This window comes from Citrus sinensis, chromosome 9 (assembly GCF_022201045.2).
Source record: "Citrus sinensis cultivar Valencia sweet orange chromosome 9, DVS_A1.0, whole genome shotgun sequence".
Taxonomy (NCBI): domain Eukaryota; kingdom Viridiplantae; phylum Streptophyta; class Magnoliopsida; order Sapindales; family Rutaceae; genus Citrus; species Citrus sinensis.
In genome coordinates, this window is record NC_068564.1 from 11,475,661 (window position 1) to 11,488,849 (window position 13,189).

A 13,189-nucleotide genomic window follows, 5' to 3' on the forward strand; every position below is an offset into this window, starting at 1 on the left:
TCATCTCGTCGCAAGCTTTGAAACGGTATATTATACACCCATAACAGACATCTCTAGCCCAAGTTATAAGTTTCTAAAAGGAACTCTACCCATTTCATGCAACCATCCTACATCATTACTCTTTCCCTATTTTTCAAAATCAGCTGTAAGATATAATGAGTTTGCAAAAAATGATTTCGAAATTTTTTTTTACCAAATAAACAAAATTAGTTTTTATTATTTAAAAATCATTTTAAGCCTCCAAAAATTATCCTTGAGGGACTTTAAATTTGTACATCCCAAAAATACATTCCAAAGTTAGAAATAATATAATTAAAACATTAAGATAACATTTGTTTTTTTTTTTAATTTTGAATGGGTCTAAATGTTACTAAGGTTCGAATAGGTTTAATGCATATGTCTGAATAGTATGTTTGTTTCTTATTTTTTTATGTCTTAGTGTAAGTGGTAAGTTGTTTATTTTTATAAACTTAAAACATCTTAAATATAATATTTTTACACCTATGACCTTGAAAGTATTGTGTATACCTAAAATTCAAATAGTTATGTATTTACGGTGCTATCTAGTACAATAGATTTTATATGTTATAAAAAATAATTTTGATAACATTATTTTTTACAATTTAACATAATATTTATACATAGAAAAGAAATTGTTATTCGGTAATAAAAGAATTTGCCTAAAAATTCAAATTAAAAGTATATTAAGTACTTGATACAAAGTAAAAGTTGAGATTAAGAAAAATTCTAATATGACATCTAAATTATGTTAATTTAAAAAAATCATTTTGATTAGAAAAAAAATCAAAGGGTTATTAGGTTTTACATAATAGCTAGGTGGGAAATAATTACATTTAATGAGGATATTTGCAAGAAAAAATTAATTTTTTATTTAGACATTTTATCATTCCGATAAAAGTCAAGAATTTTTTTTTTCATTTAGATGAAAAATGTCTTATAATAAGACTTTGGATACAAAAACAAACAAGTTAAAAGATCAATACATCTTAAATTAAGCCAAATTAAGAATTCAAACAAAAATATAAACAACCCCTCAATCTTATAAAAATTATTAATAATCCAGAGCAGTAGCGGTAATGTTAGGCTTAAGCACTTAATATTTTGTTTTTTAAAGAATAAAAGAAAATATACAAAAGCTGATAGGGGTGGTAAACAGGCCTAGGCTTAGCCGGGGCGGCTGCTGTTAAGTAGGTTCGGGCGGGCCTTTAAATATCTAGGCCCATCATTTTTTTTTAAAACTTTTTAGCTCAATAACAATTATGCAACCAAAATATTATCATTTTTCACTCCACGTATATAATTCCGCAATCGTTGGTTCGTTATGACCTTGGAGGTTGAAACCACAACAGCACACTAACTTCAACTTAGTTAGCTTTGATTAAGATTAATATCATAACTGTTCCATAATTCTCACTGATTTTGGAAAGACAAATTTACTATAACAATATTGTTGTTGGATATTATGACAAAGTGGGGAGATCTGGAAAGACAATTTTCTTTGTTATATACATGCAATAAAAAGATTTATTGACAACAATTATTAAATTAATTTAATTATGACATAGTTCAACATATTTAAAAAAGTTAAAAAAAAAAAAGGACTGTATCTGTTTCTCCTCTTGGGTCTTTACTGTTAACTCAAATTTATAAATGAAGAAACTTACCTGTTGCCTCTAATTTATCTTGAACTCGAATACATGTGCCATGTGGGTGACCCACTCGGGATGGGTATGGCCTGAAATGCGTTTTAGTGGGTCACTATCACTTACTTTTTTATGGCTGACGTTCGCTCATCTCCCTCATCGCAAAAATATTATTTTTATTCTTATTTGGGTTATTTTTCGCCACCCCCATAAGAATGGACAAATTTTGTCCACTCACTTCTTTCAACAAATATTACAACGCACCCACTTTGTTAAGATTACCGTTAACTTTTAACAATTTTTTAGTTATTATTTGAATTAATTTGGCTGCAAGTACTAAAATTACGCATCATAACTCAAACGAATTTAAAAAATGAAATATATCGTTATAATAAATACGATTTATTTTTATTTTTGTACTAATTTACTAATATAATTAAAGAAATATGTATAACAGTGGTATAAAAACAAAAATCAAACTCGAAGGTATTACAATTTTTACTTTCCCATGTACTTGTAGTTTGTGTAGAACTTTTAATGATTAGTTAATCTTGAATCAGCAGGATGAATACCTAAAAAGGCACTCTAATACTCAAGAAAGCACAACAATAACAACAATTAGAACTTCAATTTTTGTGCACAATTAAAATAAATATATTCTAAATAATTCACTCAAATTTAAAAACGATAAACAATAACAAGCAGACTCAAAAAACATTAGGACTTTGATTTGCAGCCGCCAATCTCTAAAGCCGCGTTTGCTAGTGATAGCTCACCGAAGTGTGCTTCTTATTGCATTGCAAAATCGGACTTCAATTTTACAACCATCGGTCTTTGACACATCTTCTAGCAACATCCCAAACCAATGTCTCACTTACGCCTCTTGTTGAACTATACAATTAGACTTTTGGTGGTTGCATTTGCGACAGTTGGACCACTAGCTTTGTGATCCTTGTGACTAAAATCATCAACCCTTGATGAATATCCTTCGCTATTGGGCATGAATGGAGACGGAAGAAAATGAGATTGAAGGAAGAAAAATGAGCGTGAGGGAGGAAATGCGAGAAGAAAATTTTTTTTTTTTTTAATTATCCATAATGATAAGTGCATATTTTCCATATATTTTGCTATTAATTTCTCTATCTTTTTCTTGTTTTGCTCTTAAATATTCTAGTTATTTTAGTTAATTTTTAATTTAGTAAATTATATTTTATTATGTTAATTTTTATATTTTGTTATTTTAGGTGCATTTTGGGAATAAAGAGGAATTAAATCAGAATATTCAAGTAAGGAGAGCTTAAACAAGAAACTAATTAGAAATTTAAAGAAAGTAATGGGAGTTAAAATGGAAGAAAATCAAAGCAACCAATGCCTAATTGAAGTTCATACGTGAAGATGAGAAGAATTAGCATTGGAAATAATTTAATTAATAAGGCAAACACTTCTTGTGATGGGCTTTGGCCAAATTGTTATTGGCTTATTAATAATATAAGTCACGTGCATGGCATTGAATTATGGAAAGCAAAGTGAAACAAAAAGGGAAAATGGCCTTGCACGTGAATCCAAAGAAAAGTGGGGGCTTGACTTTTGTCTTTAATCCTTTTCATGTGAGGATTTAAGGCACAATATAAAAGAGGGCAGATGCAAGGAAAAGAAAAAAAAAACCAACAGCTGCTGGATGGAAACAGAGGAGGGCAGACGCAATTGGAGCAAGAGAATTTGAGATTGCAGCTGCAAGAAGGAAAAAAAAACAAGGAAGACACCATAAGGAATTCAATTGAAGAAAAAAGGCAGCCGTTTGAATTAATCTCCATGATTGGTTTTGTCAATTCTCTTATTCCCAATTCAATTATGTTAAGCTATATTTTTATTTGGTTAAGGGTGAATTCAAAACCCTAAATATGATATGCAATTAAATTTAAATTCTATCATTCAATTTATTTAATTGAGATTGTTTATGTTCTTCTATAATTAATGTTCATGGTTTATTCTTGTTTTATTTAAGTGGCCAATTAAATAGGACTTGAATAAATATTATTGCTAGATTAAAATTCTTGACCCGTAATTGTCTTGATATTTTAATCATTAGTAGCAGGTTGGAATTAGTGATTTCAATTGAAGAACATAACCTAGGTTAAATAATCCGAGCTTGTGTGTTTATTGCCTAGATCAACCTAATATCTTTCTTTATTTAATGCTTCCATTATCTTAAATTTAAAGAGCTTGTTTTAAATTATTTAATGGTTAGAGATTATGTGAAGAGCTTGTTTTGCCTAACAACACACTAAGGAAAGATTGAGACTAACAGAGCTTATTGTTGTCTACGGTTGATAATTCAATATAAATTGATAATAGAATTGATATATTATGTATATGTTTAGTGGTGGTGAATGATCCTTTAACCAAAGTTTTCGTTATTATTATTTCTTTCTCATTTAATTAGAGTTTTTTTTCTTGTTCGTAATTTTAATTTCTTTATTTCTTACTATTTAGTTAAAAATTCATAAACCCCCCTTTTTATTTTTAATTGGCATTTTCTTTAGTTAGATTAATTTATATTATTATTACTATTACTATTATTTTATTTTAAATCTTGCTTTGGAGTTAATAATAAATATAACTAGCATAGTCTCTGTGGGATCGATCATTACTCGCTCTGTACTAATTATTTATATTAGTGGTAAGGTTTTAAATTTGGTGCACCTTAACGACACTACCACATAACTTATATTTACTATTCAACCCTCGTGACTGTGAAGTTATTTGTAATACTTCATAGATGGGTGTACGACGATAGTTGTTGAAAGAAGTGGGTGTGAGATAAAATTTGTTGATTCTTATGGGGGTGTGGCGAAAAATAACCCTTTTTATTATTCACAAAATTCAGATTATTTAATTTCTCTTTCATTTGTCGGATTATTCTTTTAATTTGTTCAGTTTGTCGTGAGGACAGGCCACACACGCAACACAAGCTTCATCTTTACCAAATATCCGTAAGCAACTTCTGGGCTGAAAAATGCGCCCATTTCTCTCCTCTCTGCTTAATGGTAAGTCATCACATCTCTCTTTGCAATAGATTGAACAATTATTCCCTGAATTGACTCCTCTGTTTATAACTTCAACAAGACCCATATTCATATTGTATTTCAAGGAGTCACGGATAACCCTTGTAGGAAAGCCATGGATACTGTACTCAAAACTCATAACAAGCTTGAATTCTTGCCCCAAGTTCACGGGGCTTTGGAAAAATCCAGTAGTTTAAGCTCATTGAAGATTCAGAACCAGGAGCTTAGGTTTGGTCTCAAGAAGTCTCGTCAAAAGAGGAATATGAGTTGTTTCATTAAGGCTAGTAGTAGTGCTCTTTTGGAGCTAGTTCCTGAAACCAAGAAGGAAAATCTTGAATTTGAGCTTCCCATGTATGACCCATCAAAGGGCCTTGTTGTAGACCTAGCAGTTGTCGGTGGTGGCCCAGCTGGGCTTGCTGTTGCTCAGCAAGTTTCAGAGGCGGGGCTTTCGGTTTGCTCGATTGATCCATCTCCCAAATTGATTTGGCCAAATAATTATGGTGTTTGGGTGGATGAATTTGAGGCCATGGATTTGCTTGATTGCCTTGATACTACTTGGTCTGGTGCTGTTGTGCACATTGATGATAATACAAAGAAGGATCTTGATAGACCTTATGGCAGAGTTAATAGGAAGTTGCTGAAGTCGAAAATGCTGCAAAAATGCATAACCAATGGTGTTAAGTTCCACCAAGCTAAAGTTATTAAGGTTATTCATGAAGAGTCCAAATCTTTGTTGATTTGCAATGATGGTGTGACAATTCAGGCTGCCGTGGTTCTTGATGCTACGGGATTCTCTAGGTGTCTTGTGCAGTATGATAAACCCTATAATCCAGGTTACCAAGTGGCATATGGAATACTAGCTGAGGTAGAAGAGCACCCGTTTGATTTAGACAAGATGGTTTTCATGGATTGGAGAGATTCGCATCTGAACAACAATTCGGAGCTCAAAGAGGCAAATAGCAAAATTCCTACTTTTCTTTATGCCATGCCCTTTTCGTCAAACAGGATATTTCTTGAAGAGACTTCGCTAGTGGCGCGGCCTGGAGTGCCAATGAAAGATATCCAGGAAAGAATGGTGGCTAGATTAAAGCACTTAGGCATAAAAGTTAGAAGCATTGAAGAGGATGAGCATTGTGTCATTCCGATGGGTGGGCCCCTTCCAGTGCTTCCTCAAAGAGTTGTTGGAATAGGTGGTACCGCTGGGATGGTGCACCCTTCAACTGGCTATATGGTGGCAAGGACTTTAGCTGCGGCTCCTATTGTTGCAAATGCAATCGTTCGAAGCCTCAGTTCTGACAGAAGCATTTCAGGACACAAATTGTCTGCTGAAGTTTGGAAAGATTTGTGGCCCATAGAAAGGAGAAGGCAAAGGGAGTTCTTCTGTTTTGGTATGGATATCCTGCTCAAACTTGACTTACCTGCCACTAGAAGGTTTTTCGATGCTTTTTTTGATCTGGAGCCCCGTTATTGGCATGGTTTCTTATCATCGAGATTGTTTCTCCCCGAGCTTTTAGTTTTTGGGCTTTCTCTATTCTCACATGCCTCTAATACTTCTAGGCTAGAGATCATGGCAAAGGGCACTCTTCCTTTGGTTAACATGATCAACAACTTGGTACAAGATACAGATTAAGGTGACCACGATATTTATAATGTGCTTAATAACTCATGCACTAATCGTTTATAAAACACTTCAAAATTAGTTTTGATGTTTATAGCTTATTACATGAACCAAAGCTTATGATAGTCGTGCTTTGGTATTTAAGAGTTTCAGATTACTTGGTTTGCTCATTCATCCACACAACACTTGATTGAATGATATCATGTATTGATACCTTCCATTGTTTAGAAGTTTGATTCATTTGTTCTTCATTCAGTAAGATTTGTAGGAAAGTAGCATGAATGCCCAAAATATAGGTCAAATTTACAATTCACTGGTGGGTGGGACTGTGTAATGGGAGAGATCAGAATGGACCTAGGCAGTTGAAGCGCTCAAATCATGGCTATTAGCTAGATTGCAAGCTGATGAGATTAATCACTTAAAGTGAAGACCATATTCTGTAGAGAAAGAAGTGATATTGTTGTACTATTTCTCTCTACTTGACCATCATTTTTGATATAATTGTGAAGTCTACAGTTAGCGTAATGTACAAGTAATTGACTAAGACCAACACTTGTGATACTATCCGGAATATTACTGAATTTCTTAATTTAAGCTAACGTGCTGAATCTTTCTTTCTTCTTTCATCTCCTATGTGGTACATGAAAAGGTGAATTATAGTGACCTCTGCATTTTACAAATTAATTCTTTCAAAAAAGTACTAAATTCCAAGCTTGACAAGGGGGGAACTGGGGATGTGGAGGTGCTTGTTCCAAAACCACAAGAAAGCCTTCATTTGCAGCACACTTTATTTTTCCAAATAGCAATTTATAAGATCTCACGATCGTGATAATACTTATATGCAAAAGTCAGAAAATCAAACCCAAAAATGAAAGCTTCTGAGGATATCTTCTCCATGAGAAACGAAGTCCCGCTGCCTTGTACCACCCAGCCGCAGCCTGGTGATCAGATTGAAACGCTGGATATTGTCATCCAAAACGATGCAAACAGATTTTGTGAGGATGACAAACAGTGGCTTAAATCCATAATCAATCTCGAAACCAACCATGGGGTCATTGACAAATCAAGAAAGTTGAAATTAGAGAAAGTTCCAAGAATATTTCGTGAAAAAAAAGCAAAGAAAAATTGCTTTGATCCTTTCGTGGTTTCCATCGGTCCTTATCACCATGGGAAACCGGAGCTTCAGTTCATGGAGAAGCATAAGCTCACAATGGCCCAACAGTATGTCAGTAACAATCTACATATGCTTGAAGAATTGTACAAGAAGGTCTTGGACGTTGCCAAACCTGCCAGAGAATGCTACAGTGATGAGGATTCAATCAAAAAGTTTGACGACAAGCAATTTATCCGGATGATGGTTCTTGATGGCTGCTTCGTTCTCCAGTTCATTTACTGCTTTGCACAAGATAAGCGCGACCTTTTGAAGATGAAAAGCAACATTGCAGCCTGCGTACAACGAGACTTGTTGTTACTCGAAAATCAACTTCCTTTTCCAGTCCTCAAAGAGTTGATGAGTTTCAGGTTCAGTGAAGATCAATGGAAGAAAATGTTGAGCAATTTCGTTGCACAAATCCGTGGACCGGTTAAAATAAACAAGAGTTTCTCACGGAAAGCACAAGCTCAAGCAGACCATCAGCTGATACATTTCGAAGATGAACCTGCTCATCTTCTTGAAGTTGTTCGCACACAGCTAATCGAAAAATCTGCATACACAATTCCTCCTCCAAGCTGCAGTGACTGGTCTTCATATCGCTCAACAAAGGAGCTTAAGGCCGTGGGAATCCATTTTCGTCCAAGCAAGACTCGTAAATTCACAGATGTCACATTCATATCAATGTTTTTCGAAGCATTTCTGAAACTTCCGCCAATAACAATTGACGATTCTACAGAATCCATGCTTCTAAACATGGTTGCTTATGAAGCTTGCCCTGAAGGGCCCGATGATTTCGGGGTCTCTTCTTACGTTTGCTTCATGGATTCACTGATTGATCATGCTGAAGATGTAAAGGAGCTGCGATCAAAGGGCATACTTTTTAATTTTCTTGGAAGTGATCAACAGGTTGCCGATCTTTTCAATCAGATAGCTGACAATTTGGTGCCAAATCCTTATGCCTATGCTGTCGTTAAACATCGAATCGAGAAGCATTACAAGAACAAGATCAAGATTTGGCTGGCTGAATGGTTTCATACTCATTTTAGTAGCCCATGGACCGTTATTGCATTTTTTGCTGCCACATTTGCCCTTTTCCTTAGTGCCATTCAGACATATTGGGCAGTAAAGCCTGGCCATTCCTAACGCAAGCCACCCCAAGATACTTTATACGCTTGATTATAATTAATTATCATTATAATTCCTTTCCTTCAATGTAAGGCAAAAGGACTGTCTTTCTGTTAAACTGAGTAAAGTCTGAAATACTGTTGTTTGCGTTACCTATCTTACGCTTGTTTGTCCCTTAATTTTTTGAATAATAATAAAACTACAAACTCTTATACAAACTTGACACTGTATTTAAATAAAAAGCGTAAGTGAATTAGGCATCAAATTTTCAGCCATTTGATGTCTGAGTCCGATTGATCATTTTCAATAAAAATTAGGATGATACCAATTGGAAGCAAGGTATGTACCGAAGTTAAATAAGTAATCAAAATTTCCCTATTCATCAACGCCTGGAAGTACATTATTAGCATATAAGCAACTTACCAATGCAGCTTCATGCAACTGTTTACATCAATATAAATACAGAAAACAAAAAAAAAAGAGAGGTTTAATCGCCATACTAGAAGTGTAAGAGCTGAGAAACTGGAATCAAAATGAATTAGCTCTAGGACAGTTCTCGGCTTCGCTTAGCAGCAGCAACAACAGCATTCATTAATATCCCACGAAATCCACTTTTCTCCAACTCATGAATACCAGCAATAGTAGTCCCACCAGGCGATGCAACATCATCTTTTAGCTGACCAGGATGCTTCCCACTTTTAGTGACCATTGATGCTGCTCCTAATACCTGCAGAAATAACCATTTACAATTTATTAGTTAACTGTACAAAAGCTTTGAAATAAAAAATGTCATATGGAAGCTCAAATAGCATTCAAAATAAATATGCAAAGGACTAACGAAAAGAAAAGGAAATACATACTCACCTTCATTCACAGTACTGGAATCAAATTTGAAAAGATACTGGGTAATTCCAAAATTTCAGACAAACTTGGGTAACGGTAGTTCCAAGCCGCAGTATAACCACAACTTTTCATTTCGTGACAACTTGGCATTTCTTTAGAGGTGTTTTCTTTTTGTGGATCTACCCCGGTACTAGTAAATATGATAAAAATTTTGAACTAGTTGAATTATTCATTTCATGTTAAAATTTTAGCAGCTAGTATCTGATCAATGGTGTTATGAAACAGCATAATAGAAAGTAACTTCTAGTCTAATATCTAAAACTTTTTCTGCTCTATGACATCATCCCAACTCCATTCTACCATATTTGTTTACACATGATCCCTACGGATTTTTTAATGCGCCATAATATGGATATCAGATTGTGAATCAAAATCAGTACCTACGACAACAAATCTAGGCCACAAGGCAATTATATTTCCAACAAATATTACATTTCATCACATGTAAGACCGGATACTACAACCTATACAAATGCTAGCCACGTAGTACATATCTAACTCTAAAAAGAGGAGGTTGTGTGTTTGAATCATGTAATGAGTTTCGAGTGAAACCAACAACTCCATTCCTCCCCATGTCCCAAACGAATAAAAGGTTAGCACACATACACCCAAAAAGGAAAGTGGGATACAGAAACAAATAGCGCACTAGGGTGGGAAAGTTATAATGTTCATAGCCAATAAAACCAATGAATCAAAGAAACAGTGTAAAAGGTTCTAATTGACTTACTGTCTGAGAAGCTAGACCAAGTGCAAGTTCTCGCGGTAGCCCTGCAGCCACACCTCCATCAGCCAAAGCTTCAATTGCTAAAAATATATATGCTGGACCGCTGCCACTGAAAATTTAGGAATAAGAAGTGTTTCAATAAAACAACGAATAAAATTTAATCTATCTTGAAACAAACAAATTTCAACAAACACATATGAGTAGCTGTATTTTTGATTACATGTTTACCCAGGAATCTAAAATGAGAAAAGATTGGTTATTAGCTGAAATAGTGCCTCTGGGTAATAATTACATGAAAGAATTTTCTGAGCATAATATAGCTCCCTACTCACAGAAGCCACATACCTCAGGCCCGTGATTGCATCAAACAATTTCTCATCCGCTCGCCATATCTTGCCAACTGATCCGAATAATTTACCGATTAGTTCCCCATCCTCTTCTGTTGCAGTTCCTCCCAAGCTCATAACTATTTAAGGGCAAGTATTAGAGAACTGTACCATTTTCATATAACCTTTTTATGAAATTGATATGAAAATAAAGGATTGCAAACAGAAGCTATAGGGATTTCATAGTCTAACACTAAACTGTCAGAGAAATGAAGATCACTTCATTTTGTTATAGTTAAGAAACCAGCATAAAGATAGAAGTTTTACTTAGAAGTCAACAAGCCGTCCACAAAAAAAAAGAGAAAAAAACAAGGATCAAATAATCTCTTGAGAGATCTCAGGAAAAAGGCACTCTCAAGAATACCCCTAAAATAAAAAATGATTACCAAAAGTTATCTTGCATCAACTGCTTTCTCCCAATCAGGATAAATTGAAAAGAACGTCGCTTCTTCAACTTAAAAACTCAAGGAGCTCAAGGTTCAAAGGTAAACCCAAATAAACCTTATCCCATAAACATATAGTTTGCTCCTTACTATAGTAGTTAAAACACAAAGTTCCACATATTCCCACTTTCAGACTTTCTAACTACCCAAAAAGCATAACTCCCAAATACTTCAGATTTTGTCAGGCAACCAAATACTTCAGATTTTGTCAGGCAAATTGAGTAACATAATATAACATTCATTATATGGAAGGGATAAGGTCAACTCTAGTGGGCTAAGAAAAGTGAAAGAATGTAATTTCTGTTTTTAAGTAATCGTACATCATAAAAGGCGGTAACACTAAACATAACATAACATTCATTCATTGCAACATTATTTACACAATTATGTTAAACTTTTACAGATAAAATATATTAGAATCAGAAGAATCATCCTGACAAAAGCTGAAAATATCAGTGGGTGAATTAACTCTGGTCTATTACATCACTTACATTGAGTCATCCACAAATTGTATGGCTAGTTGATAAATGCCATGCATTAGACACCAATAGCCATCACAAATGCCAAACAAACACATAGTTCGCAACATAAAAAATAGTTCATAGCAAATAACAGAAAACGTGATAGCATGCTTATATCTGCTTCACCGATGTAGGTGAGGAAAACAATGATTGAGATTACAATGAAAAGTGAGAAAGCATACCTGTTGCAGCCTCACCTACAGCAGAAGGTGTATTAGGCATAACTCTAATAAACCGGCTGTGACCAGTCCATTCCTGAACAAAATATAACATTTTTTTTTTCAGCTACCCAAAACTGAAGCATAAACTAAAAAATTAAAAGAAGCAATCGGATGCATAAAATGAGTAGAAAGAAGGTGCAATTATAAAGTGGTAGGGGAAAAAAAAATTGAGACTATAGCAACCCAATTATAGTATTAAAAGAGGAAATATTACATTCACAAAGTTGGACTGTCTGATCTTTCAATTCAATTTCCTCCTCTTTCTTTCTCTATTTTCTCCCTCCAATTTCTCCCATACAGTTCTCCACCAATGGTACAATATTACTACGTCTAGCATCTTACAGAGGAGTAGCTAGTATAAAATTTCATTTTAATCCAAAAATACTAATGCACTAGCAAACAATCATATCCCCAAAATGAGCAAGCTATCTTCAAAGCTCAGAGCAATTTAGATATTAATCAATTGTGAAAACCATAACCATAATTATTACATAATTGCACCATTTTCTCTAGGACTAAACACGTACACACTTTACCACCCAACGACTCAAACGCTGCAAACCTGAAGGTCTTTCAATTTCACTCCTGCAGCAACAGAAACCAAAAGCTTCTTCCGTGATAACAGCGGCCTTATCTGCATGGCCACATCTTTAACTGTAACAACAACATAAGATGATTTCAAGTATCAACAAAATATTTGTAACTAAAAAATTAAATAAAAAAAAAGAAAAATAGATAAACAATCAGGACCACTAACAGGCATTAAAAAAGAACATTAATTTAGGGAACCAATGGATCTATACATTTTTCAACGGCTAAAATTTAACTAGGTTCCATCAGAATACATCAATCCAATGGTCTATAAATCGAAATAAAAATAAAATAATAAAAACTAATTAGGGAAAAGGGTAATACCTACTTGCGGTTTCACAGAGAAAACAACCACATCGCTGTATTCAACAACCTATTGATATGATAAATTATTAATTATTATTATCCCAATAACTATGAAATTAGAAATAATTAAATTGAGAAAAAGAACGTTGTGTAATAGCGCGTACGGCGTTATTGTCGGATAATACTTTGACGCCGATGGACTCAAAAGCATCACGGCGTTTGAGATTAGAGTGGACGGCGGTGCAGATACGATCGGGCGGCAACACGCCCGATTTCGCCACTCCTTTGGCAATGCTCTCCGCCATTTTGCCCGCTCCAATGAAGCCTAGAATGAAGCTTTCGGCAGGAATAGGAAATGCGTCCATGATCGCCTCGTCGTCGCTGTTCTGAACAAATTTTTTTCCCCTAATATCTCCACTTACGTCTGAGTGTAGAACTGAGTAAATTACTTCAAGTAAACCAACGAGAG

At 34.5% G+C, this 13,189-nt stretch overlaps 3 protein-coding genes across 3 annotated transcripts; 2 read left to right on the top strand and 1 right to left on the bottom strand.

The window, feature by feature from the left end:
• The first annotated feature begins 4,800 nt into the window (after positions 1 to 4,800).
• LOC102578042 (lycopene beta-cyclase 1) lies at positions 4,801 to 6,406 on the top strand. The gene is given in 1 exon segment (NM_001288920.2): positions 4,801 to 6,406. A coding segment is annotated over 1 exon segment (1,515 nt). The 5' UTR covers positions 4,801 to 4,844; the 3' UTR covers positions 6,360 to 6,406.
• An 809-nt stretch (positions 6,407 to 7,215) lies between these two features.
• LOC102613330 (UPF0481 protein At3g47200-like) lies at positions 7,216 to 8,643 on the top strand. The gene has a single exon (XM_006491514.3). It carries the CDS (start codon positions 7,216 to 7,218, stop codon positions 8,641 to 8,643), a length of 1,428 nt encoding a protein of 475 aa, XP_006491577.2.
• Positions 8,644 to 8,977: 334 nt separating this feature from the next.
• Positions 8,978 to 13,189, bottom strand: LOC102613618 (pyrroline-5-carboxylate reductase). Its single transcript, XM_006491515.3, has 7 exons — positions 12,885 to 13,189; positions 12,739 to 12,787; positions 12,386 to 12,477; positions 11,785 to 11,857; positions 10,598 to 10,718; positions 10,256 to 10,361; positions 8,978 to 9,352 (listed from the first exon to the last, which is right to left on the bottom strand). The coding sequence occupies exons 1-7, from the start codon at positions 13,083 to 13,085 to the stop codon at positions 9,170 to 9,172; spliced, it is 825 nt and encodes a 274-aa protein (XP_006491578.1). The 5' UTR covers positions 13,086 to 13,189; the 3' UTR covers positions 8,978 to 9,169.